This window comes from Thunnus albacares, chromosome 21 (genome assembly GCF_914725855.1).
Source record: "Thunnus albacares chromosome 21, fThuAlb1.1, whole genome shotgun sequence".
Lineage (NCBI taxonomy): Eukaryota > Metazoa > Chordata > Actinopteri > Scombriformes > Scombridae > Thunnus > Thunnus albacares.
The window spans coordinates 591907-609406 of NC_058126.1; the positions used below are offsets into that span (position 1 = coordinate 591907).

The following is a 17500-nucleotide window of genomic DNA, read 5'->3' on the forward strand; positions in this document are numbered from 1 at the left end:
TTTTTTCGGTTCAGACAGAAATCGAGGCAGCTGATTGGTTGAATCAGTTTTATTGATGATTAATAGAAACATGCTGAAGAATCACAACATACAAAACACACACACACGTATACACACACACTTCAACACAGGCGGTGCCACTGATCAATCATATTGATCACAGAGCTGATCAATAACTGCAGTATTCACCATCATAAACTGAGCGCTGCTGACAGGAAGAGGAAACTTCTTTCTCATTAATAACGGTTAATTAATTGGTGTTTAAGGGAGCAGTTGATTGATTGATTGATTGATTAGAGGAAGAAAAATCCATTAAAATCAATCGAATAACGTTCAAAACAAATCCGAGTCGAAGCTCTCGAGGTTTTTACTCCTTTGAAGTCAAATTAGTTTTTCTGAGACGTCGTCTTTCCTTCTAAACGAACAAATCTATTAAATCCCCAAACGCACCCCTGTGGACCCCCCCCCCACCTCCCCCCCGCTAATCACTGCAGCTTCATTAACTCCAGACGCTCAGTCCAATTAAACATCGGGGGAGGAGGGAGGGAGGGAGGGAGGGGGGAGGGGGGGGCTCACATGTTTGATCCCCTGAAGAAAGTAGAGACGGACAAAGGAAAGAACATGTACTACAGTATGTACTACCTGTACGGTACATGTACTACAGTATGTACTACATGTACGGTACATGTACTACAGTATGTACTACCTGTACGGTACATGTACTACAGTATGTACTACATGTACGGTACATGTACTACAGTATGTACTACCTGTACGGTACATGTACTACAGTATGTAGTATGTGAGTATAAATACACAGTAATCAGTAATGAATGTGCAGTAAATGAGCAGCGAGTGTAAACAGGCTCATTAATAAACAAAACTCGTTGTTCTGCACCGCTCCTGAACGATGATGATTGGCTGAGCGGTGAGGTGATGTCATCCTTCCGCTGGCAACATGCTGGCGCTGCTGTGATGTCACTGTGACGTCACGGGAAGCATTCAGACCTCCATGCTGTCGGCTTTGGGCGCCCTGGAGATCCACAGGTTTGATTGGCCGGCGGCGGTCTTGCTGCGGGGGTCACTGCGGGAGGTGATGACATCATCAGTGGTGGGCGGTACATCCCTGTCGTCTAGAAATTACACCCATACAAGACTCATTTGTTTCCCAGTAACACTAAGAAACACTCGTCACCGTGACGTTGACACACAGCTGAGAGTCTCACACGACATCAGGATGCAGCAGAGATGTTACCCTGTAAACACTTTACTAATGTGTCAATTGGTTGCTAGGAAACACCTGTAGTGCCGTCCAATAAGAAGGAACCAGCTATGTAAACAGGAAGTGATTGTAGCATCACTGTGGATGTATAAAGAGAAGCTGATACAGCTGAGAATATGCTGAGCATGCTCAGTAGAGACTTCCAGCTTAGCTCTCCGGCTAACTCGAACGGTGATAAAACGATTCAGTCTCGCGTCTCTTCGAGACTTTCAGAGTGTGAAACGAGTCGTTTACTCCTCCTCCGAACGCCTCCGTCTGACATTTACTGCATTGCTTTCTGGGTTTTTTTTTTATTTCTTCAGGAGCCAACAGAGTTTTCTAATAGCACAACGTTTTAATCCATAAATGATGTTTTCTGTAAAAGATCGTTCCAACACTGATCATCATCATCATCATCATCTTCATCACACTGCAGCTGAATATAAACAGTCAGCTGGTTCAGTAAAAACACCAGAATCAGCAGATTATCTGCTGGTAGAAACACCTGAACTGATGCCAGGTATCGACTCACACACACACACACACACACACTCACACTCACATACACACATACACACACACACATAGACACACACTCACTCACACACACACTCACACACTCACACATAGACACACACGCACTGACACACACATACACACACACTCACACTCACATACACACATACACACACACACATACACACACACAGACACACACACACACACATAGACACACACTCACACACACACACACACACTCAGACACACACACATAGACACACACACATAGACACACACTCACACACACACGCACACACACACACTCACTCACACACACAGACACACACACACACACATAGACACACACACATAGACACACACTCACACACACACACACACACTCACACACTCACACACACATAGACACATACACACACACTCACACACACACACTCACACACACATAGACACACACACTCACACACACACACACACTCACACACACACACACTCACATAGACACACACATAGACACACACTCACACTCACACACACACACACTCACATAGACACACACACATAGACACACACACAAACACACACACACTCACATAGACACACACTCACATACTCACACACACACTCACATAGACACACACACATAGACTCACACACACTCACATACACACACACACACTCACATAGACACACACACAGAGACACGCACAGACACACACTCACTCACATAGACACATACACTCACAGACACAAACACACACGCACAGACACACTCACACATAGACACACACTCACATACACACACTCACACACACACATAGACACACACACACGCACTGACACACGCACAGACACACACACATAGACACACTCACACACACATAGACACACTCTGAGGCAGTGAGCCAGGAGCTGCTGTAAATCAGCTCTTGTTAACAAGACATGTGAGTGTTTGACCCGTCATAATCACTGAGTAAGCACACACACACACACACACACACACACACACACACACACAATAAAACCCTGCATCATCAGCAGTAATAACCGCGGCGGCAGGAAACGAGGCTGCTGGGATCCTTCAGTCTCACCTTCTACTGAACATCTGAAAACAACACGTCCCAGAAGCCACCAGGATGAGCAGCAGCAGGGGGATTGTGGGAATGATCACGTACACCAGCAGCATGCCTGCAGAGAGACAGACAGACACTGACGCTGACAAACAGGACGCCGGCTGCGGGTTGAGACCGAGGTCAGAGGTCACGGGATGTGTTTCTGTACCTGAAGCTCCAGCCATGGTGACCTGAGGAGGAACCTCCTCACTGCCTGCAGACTGTTTGACTCCGCCGCCTGCTGTGGCCTCTGCACAACACACAACAAACACACAACAAACACACTTTAACGTCATGCTGGCGCTACACAGCATGACGTTAAAGTGCTGACACACACACACACACACACACACACACACACACACACAGCCCCCCAGCTCTGTAGTCAGGCTGCAATTTGAGCCCTGTTTTTATCTTTAATTTGTTTATCTGCTACATGATCAGTGACTCGCATACAAACACACAGGCTTCTGTTGGCTGCAGTAATTAAATCTTTGATGCGGCTGCTATTATTTCTGCACTTTATGTCGTGTTTATTTATCGCTGCTTATACTTTATTTATTGATCTATTTATTTATTTTCTCTGTTGCAGTCTGAGCTGTGAGAAAGGCTTTGTTTTGTTCTGCTTTGTACTCTTTTATAGTCTTGAATGACAATAAAGAATATTTGAACCTGAACTTTACATTTTAGTCAAATAGTCTCCATTAAAGTCATGTGACTCAGCAGCTCCTGTCTGTCACATGATGTGCAGACGACGATCACTGATCACTGTCATAGGTTTATTGGAGATAAATGATCCTCGGGACGTTAAAGTCACACTGGAGCTGAAAATAAAAATATGTTTCATGTCTGTATGTTCAGATTTGACCAAGAAGGACAAAAATTAAGACACTACGGGTTTTAAAGCACCTTATAACTGACCTCCATGAGCTGTTTGTCGAAGCTGCAGCCAAACTACAACAACTACCTTCCCGTTATATATCTTCACCTCCTCATCCTCACAGTCTGTCTCTGCAGAGGATTCATCCTCCCTGGAACATCAATGTTCCTACAAAGTTTCATCTTAAATCCATCAATAGCTCCACTGGTTGTTGAGATATTTCAGTCTGAGCCTTGTATCAGTGAAACACGTGAAGTCCTGCAGATCATTTATAACAGTGAAAAAACATTGTTGAAAATTGTAAATTTAAAAAATTCTCTTGAAGGTTCATCAGCAAACTCTTGAAGAAATATCAGAAATATAAGTGTTATCAGCAAAGTATCGGAAGTAAAAGTGATCTCAAAATGTTAAACTGACGATTTGTTCATTTTTAATTTTGTTCTTGTTTATTTTAAACGTTACTCGTTTACACCTGGACGCTGTAAACATCAATCTGTCTGAAAGAGAGAAAATATATTTCTTTGAGGGAATAACTATTCGTTATGATTCATTATGATTCATTATACACTGCTCAAAACAATTAAGGGAACACTTAATTATCACAGTTTAACACCGAGTCAGTTAAACTATCAATCAGTCTATTTAGGAAGCACAAGTGATTGTGAATCAGTTTCACCTGCTTTAGTGCAAATGAAAGTGACAGCAGATGCAATGGAGAGGCAAAAGCAAGACAACCCCCAAAAAGGGAATGGATCTGCATGTGGTGCTCTCTCCTGATCCTTCCTGACTGATTCTTCTCTAGTTTTGTGTTCTGATAGTGTCTTTGTCACTACTGGTAGCATCAGATGGTACCTGCAGCCCAGTCAGGTTGCACAGGTAGTCCAGCTCCTCCAGGATGTCACATCCATACGTGCGGTCACAAGAAGGTTTGCTGTGTCTCTCAGCACAGTCTCAAGAGCACGGAGGAGATACCAGGAGACCAGCTGCTACACGGGGAGAGCTGGACAGACCCGTAGACATCAAGCCAGCAGCAGGACTGGTATCTGCTCCTTTGTGTGAGGAGGAACAGGAGGAGCACTGCTAGAGTCCTACAGAACGACCTCCAGCAGGCTACTGGTGTGCATGTTTCTGACCAAACTGTCAGAAACAGACTCCATGAGGGCCCGATGTCCTCTAGTGGGACCTGTGCTCACAGCCCAGCACTGTGCAGCTTGATGGCATTCACCCGGATTGGCAGGTCCACCACTGGCGCCCCGTTCTCTCCACAGATGAGAGCAGGTTCGCACTGAGCACGTGACAGGCGTGAAAGAGTCTGGAGACGCCGTGGTGAACGTTATGCTGCCTGTAACATCATCCAGCATGACCAGTTTGGTGGTGGGTCAGTGATGTTCTGGGGAGGACAGACCTCCATGTCATAGCCATCGGTACCCTGACTGCCGTTAGGTACCGGGATGAAACCCTCAGAGCAACTGTCAGACCTTATGCTGGTGGAGTGGGCCCTGGTTCCTCCTGGTGCAGGATAATGAGTGTGTAGGCAGTTCCTGGATGATGAAGGCATCGATGCCATTGACTGGCCCTCTCATTACCCTGACCTAAATCTAACTGAACACCTATGGGACGTTATGTATCGGCGCATCCGATGCCGCCAAGTACCGCCGCAGACCGTCCAGGAGCTCACTGATGCCCTGATCCAGGTCTGGGAAGAGATCCCCCATGACACCATCCGCCGACTCATCAGGAGCATGCCCAGACGTTATCAGGAGTGCATACAGGCACACGGGGGCCAAACACACTACTGACTCACATTATGAGCTGCCGTGATAAAGTTCACACAAGTTGGATCAGCTGTGATTTCACCAAATTAAACAATGTACATCAGTAAAGATTTTCAACTTGAATAATTCGTTCATCAAAATCTGATCTGTGATTTAAGTGTTCGCTTAATTTTTTTGAGCAGTGTATTATTTATGTGTATGTATATATATATATACACACGGTATATTCATAATATACTCTATGAGCATCGTGGGATCAATTTGGATTGTGTGGAAGTTATGACCTTACAAGGATGTTCCTGCTCACCTGGTGTATTGCCCTCTTCTGTCACTGATTTGCTCTCTGAAAGAAAGAAAGAAAAAATCAGCAGACCTTAATTTAGCAGTGAGTGAAGCTGATTGGCTGATGGTACCTCGTTTGTTTGGCAGTGAGTGAAGCTGATTGGCTGATGGTACCTCGTTTGTTTGGCAGTGAGTGAAGCTGATTGGCTGATGGTACCTCGTTTGTTTGGCAGTGAGTGAAGCTGATTGGCTGATGGTACCTCGTTTGTTTGGCAGTGAGTGAAGCTGATTGGCTGATGGTACCTGGTTCATATTTGCAGATGAAGTTGTGTTTCATGTTGCAGCTGTCGTCATTCCATTGGTAGAGATAAGCCCCGCCCAGACCAGGAAGTGCAGTCGGCTGATGGTACATCACGACGCAGGCCTCTCCTCCACATGACGGCTCATCAAAATACCAGTTCCTACATCATCATCATCATCAGCATCATCATTATCATTAAAGGATCATTCTCGTGGTTTTCTATATTTTGTATGGTCTCAAACAGACAGCCAGACTGTTTTTGATTTCAAGCACAAGCCTGTTAACATGAGGTAATGTATCTCAGGTAAAGAGCAGGACAGTGCCGCTAACGTTAGCCTAAACTCTGATGTAGCATCATCTGGTACCATCTTCCTACAGTGAATGATCCTGTCCTGAACAAATCTTTTTCTAACGTAACCTGGAACTTAGCCTAGGAAGGAACACTGGGATACTACTGCAGGTAGTGAGCTAGTGCGCCAGACATGCTAGCTTTAGAGAATCACATTACAGCAGACAAACAGAGTTTAATCCATTCCTTACACGTTTTGGAAAGACTGAAAACAGTACACCACTTCAACATGTGGAGAAATCCAACAACACAAAGCGTTAATCACTAGATTATATATTACTGGACAATAACTGTTCAGGGGTGGCGTTAAGCAAACAGTCAGTTCTTTATGTGTCTTCAAACTGTCCCCAAACTACGTCAACAAATCAATAAGACAGATTTAAAGATGTAGATCAGGGTCACCTGAAGGATGCCGGGCTGCCGTCAGTCCAGTGATACAGCTGTGGACAGGAAGTGAGGGTGTTGCTGAGTTCAGGATGATTCTGATCGACTCCGTCCACCCGAGTCAGACCGATCCAGAAATCACCGTCTGCTATCCCTCCTCCTGTGCCTCCTCCTGCCCCGCCCACTGCTCCTGAACGCAGCTCCTGGAGACAAGGAGGAAGAGGAGAACGATGAGAATTGGAAGAGAAGGAGATGAAGGATGAGGATGACTAGTCGTCTGTCTCACCTGCAGCAGATTTTCGATGTCTCTCTGCTCAGCCGGGCTTTCAATGCTGAGCAGTGACCCTCCGTCCATCTCGCAGACCTGACGCGCCTCCTTGAACGCAACACGGCTTGACATGTCGTGGAAATATGCGATTTTATAGCAGGGACGCTGCGGACCACCCGAACACACCGTCTGACCTGAGAAAGAAGAAGAGTCATAGTCCCTCCCACAGTGATGATTGACGGGTCATCTGTTTCCTTACACCTTAACTAGGAACCGTCCTTCTAGCTTGATCCCTGAAGCTCAGACCAAAACCAGCAGTGCAGCATTGTGGGGGGGGGGAAGGGTTGTTTGAGGCACCGGTGAGACAATGCTTCCTTCTTGCTTGAACCCTAACTAGGATGCTTCCTTCTTGCTTGAACCCTAACTAGGATGCTTCCTTCTTGCTTGAACACTAACTAGGATGCTTCCTTCTTGCTTGAACACTAACTAGGATGCTTCCTTCTTGCTTGAACCCTAAACTAGGATGCTTCCTTCTTGCTTGAACCCTAAACTAGGATGCTTCCTTCTTGCTTGAACCCTAACTAGGATGCTTCCTTCTTGCTTGAACACTAACTAGGATGCTTCCTTCTTGCTTGAACCCTAAACTAGGATGCTTCCTTCTTGCTTGAACACTAACTAGGATGCTTCCTTCTTGCTTGAACCCTAACTAGGATGCTTCCTTCTTGCTTGAACACTAACTAGGATGCTTCCTTCTTGCTTGAACTCTAACTAGGATGCTTCCTTCTTGTTTGAACACTAACTAGGATGCTTCCCTCTTGCTTGAACACTAACTAGGATGCTTCCTTCTTGCTTGAACACTAACTAGGATGCTTCCCTCTTGCTTGAACACTAACTAGGATGCTTCCTTCTTGCTTGAATCCTAACTAGGATGCTTCCTTCTTGTTTGAACACTAACTAGGATGCTTCCTTCTTGCTTGAACCCTAACTAGGATGCTTCCTTCTTGCTTGAACACTAACTAGGATGCTTCCTTCTTGCTTGAACACTAACTAGGATGCTTCCTTCTTGCTTGAACACTAACTAGGATGCTTCCTTCTTGCTTGAACCCTAACTAGGATGCTTCCTTCTTGCTTGAACACTAACTAGGATGCTTCCCTCTTGCTTGAACACTAACTAGGATGCTTCCTTCTTGCTTGAACCCTAACTAGGATGCTTCCTTCTTGCTTGAACCCTAACTAGGATGCTTCCCTCTTGCTTGAACACTAACTAGGATGCTTCCTTCTTGCTTGAACACTAACTAGGATGCTTCCCTCTTGCTTGAACACTAACTAGGATGCTTCCTTCTTGCTTGAACCCTAACTAGGATGCTTCCTTCTTGTTTGAACACTAACTAGGATGCTTCCTTCTTGCTTGAACCCTAACTAGGATGCTTCCTTCTTGCTTGAACACTAACTAGGATGCTTCCCTCTTTCTTGAACCATAATTCTCATCTGCAGCTTATTATAAGCTTCACTCTCTCTTGTGCTGTGGACCCCCCATGAGTTGTGTCCTTAATAACATCTGAATTGAATTTCTTCTCTTCTCCCTTCTTAGTTTCTCCCTGAAGAAGAAGTGTCATCAAAAATCCTGTCTGTGAGTATTACAAACTGCTGCTGTTTTGGCATTTGATGGATTCATCTGTAGCTCCAGCTGGACTTCCTGAATTGTATTTCATTGCCTCACCGGTACCCTAAACAACGCAGCCCTTTGTACTGTTTTAACACAGGGCAGCTTGAACACAGCCTAAAAGCAAATTAGCTGACTTAGCTGGTGTTCATCACTGGAGCCAAGAGGGTCAAAGCAGCAAACAGAAACGAGCAGCGGTGAAAAGTAAGTGAGTACATTTACTCAAGTACTTAAGTACAGTTTTGAGGTATTTGTACTTTACTTGAGTATTTCCATGTGATGCTACTTTCTACATTTCAGAGGGAAATATTGTACTTTCTACTCCACTACATTTATTTGACAGCTTTAGTTACTTTTCAGATGAAGATTTGACACAATGGATAATATAACAAGCTTTTAAAATACAACACATTGTTAAAGATGAAACCAGTGGTTTCCAACCTTTTTGTCTTTTGACGTCTTACAAAAAGCAGTGTGTAGTCGGGGTCACATTTCACATGTCTATGAGTTGTTAACAGCTCCACCAAATAGTGATTTTTCCCTCTAAACTTCTCACATGCTTTCATTTCAATAAATGTTCAAATGATCCAATATTTTAGCAAAAATCAAAGATTAGAGAAAAAGTCCAAAAACTGAAAACAGATTTGTGTATCAGAACTTTGTTTTTTCTTCTTTCCTCTCCCATTAATCATCTCACCACCCCTCAGATTTATCTGCTGACCCTTTGGAGGGGCCCGACCCCTAGGTTGGGAACCACTGGACTAAACTAGCTAACTGTATATAAAGTAGTGTAAACTAGCTCCACCTCCAGCAGCTACAACAGTAACATGCTGCTCTAACACTGATGCTTCACTATTAATAATCTAATGATGTCATATATAATAATATATCAGTCAGAGGGACCAAACCACTACTTTTACTGCAATACTTTAACTACATCAAGCTCATAATACTTATGTACTTTTACTGCAATACTTTAACTACATCAAGCTCATAATACTTATGTACTTTTACTGCAATACTTTAACTACATCAAGCTCATAATACTTATGTACTTTTACTGCAATACTTTAACTACATCAAGCTCATAATACTTATGTACTTTTACTGCAATACTTTAACTACATCAAGCTCATAATACTTATGTACTTTTACTGCAATACTTTAACTACATCAAGCTCATAATACTTCCACTGCTGGAAACGAGTCATGCTGCATCGCTCTGCCCTCCAGTTCATCAGCTTTCATTATTTCTGTTACAGTTTGTTTTGACACAACTAAAAAAAAAAGGGAAATGAGTCAAAGTGACATTATTGACTGTTTTAATCTAAATTTAAAAGCCTAAACAGGAACGCAGGCTGCAAATTAGCTTCAACTACATCAACTGTATGTAACGATATTTAACTCATAAATAAATTAAACTCTAGGAAGAAGCTCAGTATCAGAAACAATCAAAAGGTGAACATACAGATACAATACAGCTGAAAACACTGACAGAGAGTGTGTGTGTGTGTGTGTGTGTGTGTGTGTGTGTGTGTGTGTGTGTGTGTGTGTTTAAAGATCCCCAGTGAATAGCTGCAGTGATTAATACACAGTCTGGTTAAAACAGCATCACACACACACACACACACACACACACACACACACACACACAGCTACTTTAAGTGATTAGCTGGATTCTCTTCTGCACCATCATCACTTTACTGTTAAAGCCACTAAAGAGCTCCATATATATCTGTCTGCTATCAGCCTCTCGCTGCCTCCAGTTCAGATCTGCTTCATCGGCTCGAGCGGAGCTGCCAGCGCCGGCTGCAAATCTGATGTTTTAGCAAAAAGGCAACAAATGGTTTGGACGTTATTATGTAGTATACTGTGATAAAAGAAGACAAGATATTAAAGTCAAATCACTGATGACGAAAAGCAAAGAATATCTGATGTATAGTTTCTAATCTCTTTACCTCTAAAAACACAACAAACACTGATCCCTGTCAGGTGTTTGAGAGCCAGAAAGCTTCTCATTGGTCCTTTAATTTAAAGAACAAAACACCTGAATTTCAAAAACTCTAATTAACAGATATATTTAAGGAGGACATGACTTTCCCTCACGTTCCTCATTCATTTGAGATATTTGACAAATGCATGAATGTTTTCAGCTGCACATCAATCGTCAATCATTTTTAATGAGGCAGATTTGGGACAAATTAATGGATTGTGATTAAATTAAAGAGATTTTAATTGGGTTTTTGCACAGATTAAGGAGAATTTCATGGGTTGATTATAATATATTAAGAGATTTTAAAGGATTATTTGTACTGAAAACCTTCCATAAACATTCACCTTCTAGGAGGAAATTACACGTTATGAGTTTAATGTTATTTGGCAGAAATATTAAATATATCAGTCCATTAATTATTCATTAATAATCCATAAGTTTGACGTCAATCCTGTAAATTTAACCAAGTAACAGAACCACAGATTAATTTTGCCTTAAAAATGACCTGAACCCTTAAATTAAGGTGCAAATGCAGGGATTGTAAAACCCCCTTAAACTGTGCACAAACCAATTAAAACTGCTTAATATATTAATTATTCTTTAATTAACTCCAGGTTCAACACAGCAACAGTAATTAAACACTGACAGATTAAATACTCAGGTGTTGGTAAGGTTTAATGACTTTCTATATATTTTTTACTTTAATCTCTTAACTCACCGCTCACCACCCGGGCCCCGTTTCCCCCGGCGACCATCATCACCATGACAACGCCCAGAATCCACAGCGTCACTGGATGACATGTCATCGTTTTGGGAGGTTTTTCAGCAACACAAAAAAAAAAATAAATTCTTGAAGTTTTTATTTTTAGAGAAAGAGGAGAAGAAGTGTTTTCTTCAGCGTGAAGTCCTGCTCCTCGTCTCCATGTTTCCTCCTCGTTCACCTCCTTTCCTCTCTGATGCTTCTGTCTGCAGATGAACTCTCTCTCGCTCTCTCCTCCTCCTCCTCTGTGATCCACCCCCCGACACACAGCCCCAGATGTAACCTCCTCTTTCATTAAGCCCTGGGGGGCCACACACACACACACACACACACACACACACACACACTTTAATTCACTTACACTGACAGCAGCTGGTTGGTTCCCAGCAGAGCAGCTGATCAATAACTGAATCACTCACACGTTCCTCTGATATCTGCTGCAGCTATGACGATCAGTTCATCTCTTTTAGTCTTTATTGATCCCTCTGAAGGTGTGATGAAGGCTGCAGGAGACTTCCGACTGAACATTTGATCGCAGCTCCGTCGCTTCACTTTCTCAAAGTGAAATTTACTAAACAAGAAGCGAAACAGTCAAATTATTAAAGAACCGAACTGAGGTTTGGTGACGGTGAAATGCAAGAAACGTATGTGTGTGTTTGGAAAAATATGAATATTACAAATATACCAAAATATATAAAACACGTCACTGCTGACTGACCTGCTGCACAAAACACCAAAACACTGTCTGAAGTTTAACATCTGAACATCAGACGATAAAAACAGGAGCTTTCTGTTTGTCTGGGCTAACAGTTTCCCCCTGCTTCCAGTCTTTGTGCTAAGCTAGGCTAACAGCACACACACACACACACACACACACACACACACACACATACACACACAGAGTAAATGAGGTCAAGGTTTTTCATCGCCTTTGGCCAGAAGAACCATCAGCTTGCAGAAACCAAACAGCTGACACATGCACACACACACACACACACACACACACACACACACACACACACACACACACACACTAACACAATCCTCATCATCATCATCAGTCTGGTCATATTAAAACAGTCTTTGTCTTTGCTGCCGGCTCACAGTGTCTTTGATAAAACAGCGTATTACTAATACTAGAAGTATCAATAGTATGATATACTTTATAAATAAAACATCTTCTTATCAATGAGAGAAGATCAGATTTATACCAAACAATGATCTGAACGTGTCTAGTGGAGTGTTGAATGAATGAATATTCAGGTATCAAACATGACTTTAATGACATGTGGAGTTCCTCAAGGCTTCGTCCTCGAGCCTCTTCTGTTCCACAAACTCACCGTCTCCGCACCTGACGCACCGTCAGTCAGCTGACATGATTCAAAATGTGTTTCATAAGCGGGTTGTTTCTGATTGGTTACCTGCAGGGATCAATACTGAGTCCACATGTTCAAAACTCTTCACACAGTCGACACAACAGCAACGACTCAGGATCAAACTGTGACACATTTGCAGAGTTTGGTTCAGTGACCAGGCTGTGGTCACTGAACGCCTTCTGTTCAGACGTCTTACAGAGAGGTGCGATGTGGTACAAATTATTTTTATGCTTTTAGTTGTTTCAGCACTAAAGTTGAATTTAATCTCGTCTCGTTATCACAGACAGAAACATAAACCGCTTCATACAAACCAAATGTGACTGTGAAGTTTGTGTTGATATCGGACGATTACGCAGCATCAGCATCATCATCACAGCAGGTCAGAGGTCAGGGCTGGCTGGTTGCCATGGTGACAGTCAGCCGGTCTCCTCCTGCTGACCTTTGACCCTGAACTCTGCGGATGTTTTTCAGTCCTCTCAGATTAAGCTCTCGTCCTGTCTCCACGGAAACACATTCCCTGATTTATGGTTTCCATAACGATGGTTTTGTGGTGTCAGATCGATGGATGACAGTTGAAGGAAACACGAGATTAAAAACTGCTTTGTGATGATAAAAAATCAGGAGTCAGCAAAGTGTTGTCTGAAGGTTTTTTCCTTCCTGGGTCGGCACCTATCCTCCATCATCCTCATTTTTTGGCCAATTACACCGTTATATTTTATCTTCGTCACTCGTTGTTGGTCAAAACTCTTCAAGACAGGTTTTGAGCTGTCGTGGATATGTACTGACATATTCAGTTCTACCTGGTTATGTTTTTATATAAGTATTGGGGATCATTTTACATTATTGCCAAGTTGTCTTCTGGCCTTTATGTTTTTAGTTATTCTAGTCATTTTACACCCTTATTTCTTGATCTTCTCCAGACTCAAGCAAAGTGACATGTAGTACAAACACACTCAGATTTCTCTTTTACCGTGCTTCTATACGTATATCGTGATTAAATGTGATTCATGAGATTACAGATACATCATCAATAAGATTCTAACACACTCGCACTTATTGCTTATAAAACTTATAAAATCAATCTGCATAGCTTACTATTGTCTTTAAGCACACCGATGACACTTAATGAAAAAACACCACAGTTTCCTGTTCAGACATCCGTTCTTCAGTGTCACTGAACCCCCCGGTATGGTATGGTTACAGACGGCGAGGCATTCACTGACCCTGCAATACCTCAGTGTGTTTACAGACAGTGAGGCGTTCACTGACCCTGCAATACCTCAGTGTGTTTACAGACAGTGGGGCGTTCACTGACCCTGCAATACCTCAGTGTGTTTACAGACAGTGGGGCGTTCACTGACCCTGCAATACCTCGGTGTGTTTACAGACAGTGAGGCGTTCACTGACCCTGTGATACCTCAGTGTGTTTACAGACAGTGAGGCGTTCACTGACCCTGTGATACCTCAGTGTGTTTACAGACAGTGAGGCGTTCACTGACCCTGTGATACCTCAGTGTGTTTACAGACAGTGAGGCGTTCACTGACCCTGCAGTACCTCGGTGTGTTTACAGACAGTGAGGCGTTCACTGACCCTGTGATACCTCGGTGTGTTTACAGACAGTGAGGCGTTCACTGACCCTGTGATACCTCGGTGTGTTTACAGACAGTGAGGCGTTCACTGACCCTGTGATACCTCAGTGTGTTTACAGACAGTGAGGCGTTCACTGACCCTGCAGTACCTCGGTGTGTTTACAGACAGTGAGGCGTTCACTGACCCTGCAATACCTCGGTGTGTTTACAGACAGTGAGGCGTTCACTGACCCTGCGATACCTCGGTGTGTTTACAGACAGTGAGGCGTTCACTGACCCTGTGATACCTCGGTGTGTTTACAGACAGTGCGGCGTTCACTGACCCTGCAATACCTCGGTGTGTTTACAGACAGTGAGGCGTTCACTGACCCTGCGATACCTCGGTGTGTTTACAGACAGTGAGGCGTTCACTGACCCTGTGATACCTCGGTGTGTTTACAGACAGTGAGGCGTTCACTGACCTGTGATACCTCAGTGTGTTTACAGACAGTGAGGCGTTCACTGACCCTGTGATACCTCAGTGTGTTTACAGACAGTGAGGCGTTCACTGACCCTGTGATACCTCAGTGTGTTTACAGACAGTGAGGCGTTCACTGACCCTGTGATACCTCAGTATTTTTACAGAGAGCTTCCTGTTTACTTTAATCCCTGCAGCAGTTTGAGGTCGATGATGTCAGCTCACTTCTTCTTCTTCTGCTGTCCGGTTACAGTCTGCCAGCTGGACTGAGGCTGTAACTGTGTGTTAATGTTATTGTACTGCTGCCCCCCCCCCCCCACCCCGGCCCCCTGTCCTCGGGCCCCCCCCCCCCCAGGCCCCGGCAGACGCTCTAACCGCTGCTCCTGTCGGTCGTGTGCTGTTGTCTCAGTGAGTCACAGCTTCAGTCTCTGCTGGAAAAACATCCTGAAACATCAGAAACAAACCTGGAAATCATTTTGTGCTCATTTCTGTTTGACAAACTGCTGATGGAGGAAACTGAGGATGAGGATCTTCAACACACAATGAACAGCTGTTGTTTTTTTTTTTTGCTTGAATATATTTATTGTTTTTTATATTTTTACACATACAGTAAAGACATCTGATGTATAAGAAAACAGGGAAAACAAAAACAAACAGAACAGTGATGTAGCTTCACAGAGCGTGCTGCCTGTCGTTGCTGTTTTTATCTCAGTGTGTCTGATTACCTTCGTGTCTGCTGGAAGGATTTGTTGGAGTGTGACGGATGCAGATGTTGATGGAAACGCTGGCGATCGTTTCTGAGCGGGAGGAAAACGTGTGCAGCGATGTGACAAAAGCAGTTAATTATTCCTCTTGATGGAGGGAACAGGAATCAATAGAAGCATGAGCTGCTTTCAGTGCGTCTCACTAGTCTGCATTGACTGGACTCATGCGTGCGTGCGGCCCCTTGAACGCAGCACGGAAACATTAAAATGCCATAAAAACCTGAAGCTTTTACCTTTTCACCCTCATCTGCAGCAACGATCCGTCCGTCCGCTCTGGACGTTTCCTCCATCTGTCTTCTAAAAGACACCAAAACACAGATTCAACGTTAACAGGAAGATATAATGTATACTGTTTAGCATGTTTAGCTACATGTTCCTGTGTTTGTGTGGTCTGTGCCTGCAGGATCCGTGGGTTCGGCCTGGAGAGTGCCGGCTGCTGATTGGTCCAGACATGACACCGTGTTTCCAGCGGTGGCGGCGCTGTGTTCTGTCTTCAGTACACTTTTGTATTTTGTGATTTTCTGATTCTCTTGTTTTTTTCACTTTTGTAAATATAGCAATAAATAGTTTTTACTTTCACGGGGAGGGAACGACCTTTAACCCCTGCTAGACTGGGACGCAACCACAGACTGTATGTCGACGGCTGAAGAGCAAAACCTCCGATCTGAAAAATGCACTTTTTGGAAAAAACTAAAAAAAACTTGTTTTCTTGCAGAATGCTGTTTGTTAAGGACACCCAACACATAAAACACTGTTTTTGGACTATATTATTATAATATGTGTTACAGATATTAATGCCTCGCAAAGTGCAGAGAGGAGCTTTTGTTAATTAAGTTAATAATTAAAATTAAATTACAAATAAAATTCAGTTAGTTTTCAGGTAAAAAGATGTCGTGGATGTAATAGTTACTACATTGTGGTAAACTGGGGTCTGAATTCCTGGAGATGAAGGTTCAGTGATTCGTGCTGCAGCCTCTCTACACACTCGATGTGTTTTTGTTTTGTTGTGTGACTTTTCTGTCACGACGAGGGCGGGATCATCCTGATCATTCTGATCGTCCTGATCATCCTCATCATCCTCATCATCCTGATCATCCTCATCATCCTCATCATCCTGATCATCCTCATCATCCTCATCATCCTCATCATCCTGCAGACACACTGAATATGAGCAAAACCTTCCTCGTTCTCATCATCCAAAGTGAAAACCGCCAATCAGAAAATTCTACAGATAGGAGGTTTTGCGCTTCGGCCATCGATATAAAGATGGATGTAGCGCGGTGTGACGTCACACGTTCGTTTCACTGGAGCCAGTTTGAAACTCAGAGTTGCAGCTTCTGGTCGTTTGGAACCAGGATCTTCCAGATGAGGAGTGCAGGTTGTTTCCTTTGACGCTCTGGAGACACTGTCAACCACGTTAACGCTACGATAAGTCTTCACATCTTATTAACGGAGCGATAATTCCCAAAATGACCACCAGCACACTTATTAGAGGGTCTGCATTTAGAGACTGAGACCAGAATGACTCGTTGAAAACAATGATGACTCAGCGTTTCTGGAGAGAAGTTGAGCATCTAGTGGCCGTCGGTGGTTTTTGCACTTTAAGGGACTTTATTGGCTTCAGTTTGGTTGTTGCTGCTTGGACATAAACTACAATCGCAGCAGTGCAGTGACTCGGTTTTGCTTCGCCGCGCTTTCTCCTGCAGTCGTTGTTGCAGCTGTGACGTCTGTCTGTGCTGCTGTTATTACAGACATGTCGGGAAGTG

The 17500-nt window shown here is 43.6% G+C and overlaps 1 protein-coding gene across 3 annotated transcripts; it reads right to left on the reverse strand.

Annotated features, from left to right (window-relative positions):
- Nucleotides 1-6: 6 nt before the first annotated feature.
- On the reverse strand, nucleotides 7-11952 carry chodl (chondrolectin). Of its 3 annotated transcripts, XM_044339249.1 has the most exons (8): nucleotides 11506-11952; nucleotides 7150-7325; nucleotides 6882-7066; nucleotides 6133-6290; nucleotides 5855-5890; nucleotides 3062-3142; nucleotides 2872-2968; nucleotides 7-1084 (listed from the first exon to the last, which is right to left on the reverse strand). In XM_044339249.1, the coding sequence occupies exons 1-8, from the start codon at nucleotides 11840-11842 to the stop codon at nucleotides 1003-1005; spliced, it is 1152 nt and encodes a 383-aa protein (XP_044195184.1). In that variant the 5' UTR covers nucleotides 11843-11952; the 3' UTR covers nucleotides 7-1002. The 3 variants fall into 3 exon arrangements, with proteins under 3 accessions (XP_044195184.1, XP_044195182.1, XP_044195183.1); XM_044339247.1 differs by having other exon boundaries at nucleotides 2872-3142; XM_044339248.1 differs by lacking the exon at nucleotides 7-1084 and having other exon boundaries at nucleotides 2593-3142.
- Nucleotides 11953-17500: the final 5548 nt, after the last annotated feature.

Bases quoted from the DNA above. Each gene is read 5' to 3' on its own strand.
- chodl (XM_044339247.1), bottom strand. From the start codon at position 11,842: ATGAAAGAGGAGGTTACATCTGGGGCTGTGTGTCGGGGGGTGGATCAC. The intron at 3,143-5,854 runs GTGAGCAGGAAC...TGTGTTGTGCAG, and splicing joins AGAAGAGGGCAATACACCAG to AGGCCACAGCAGGCGGCGGA. The intron at 1,085-2,871 runs GTGAGACTGAAG...CACCTCCCGCAG, and splicing joins TTTCAGATGTTCAGTAGAAG to TGACCCCCGCAGCAAGACCG.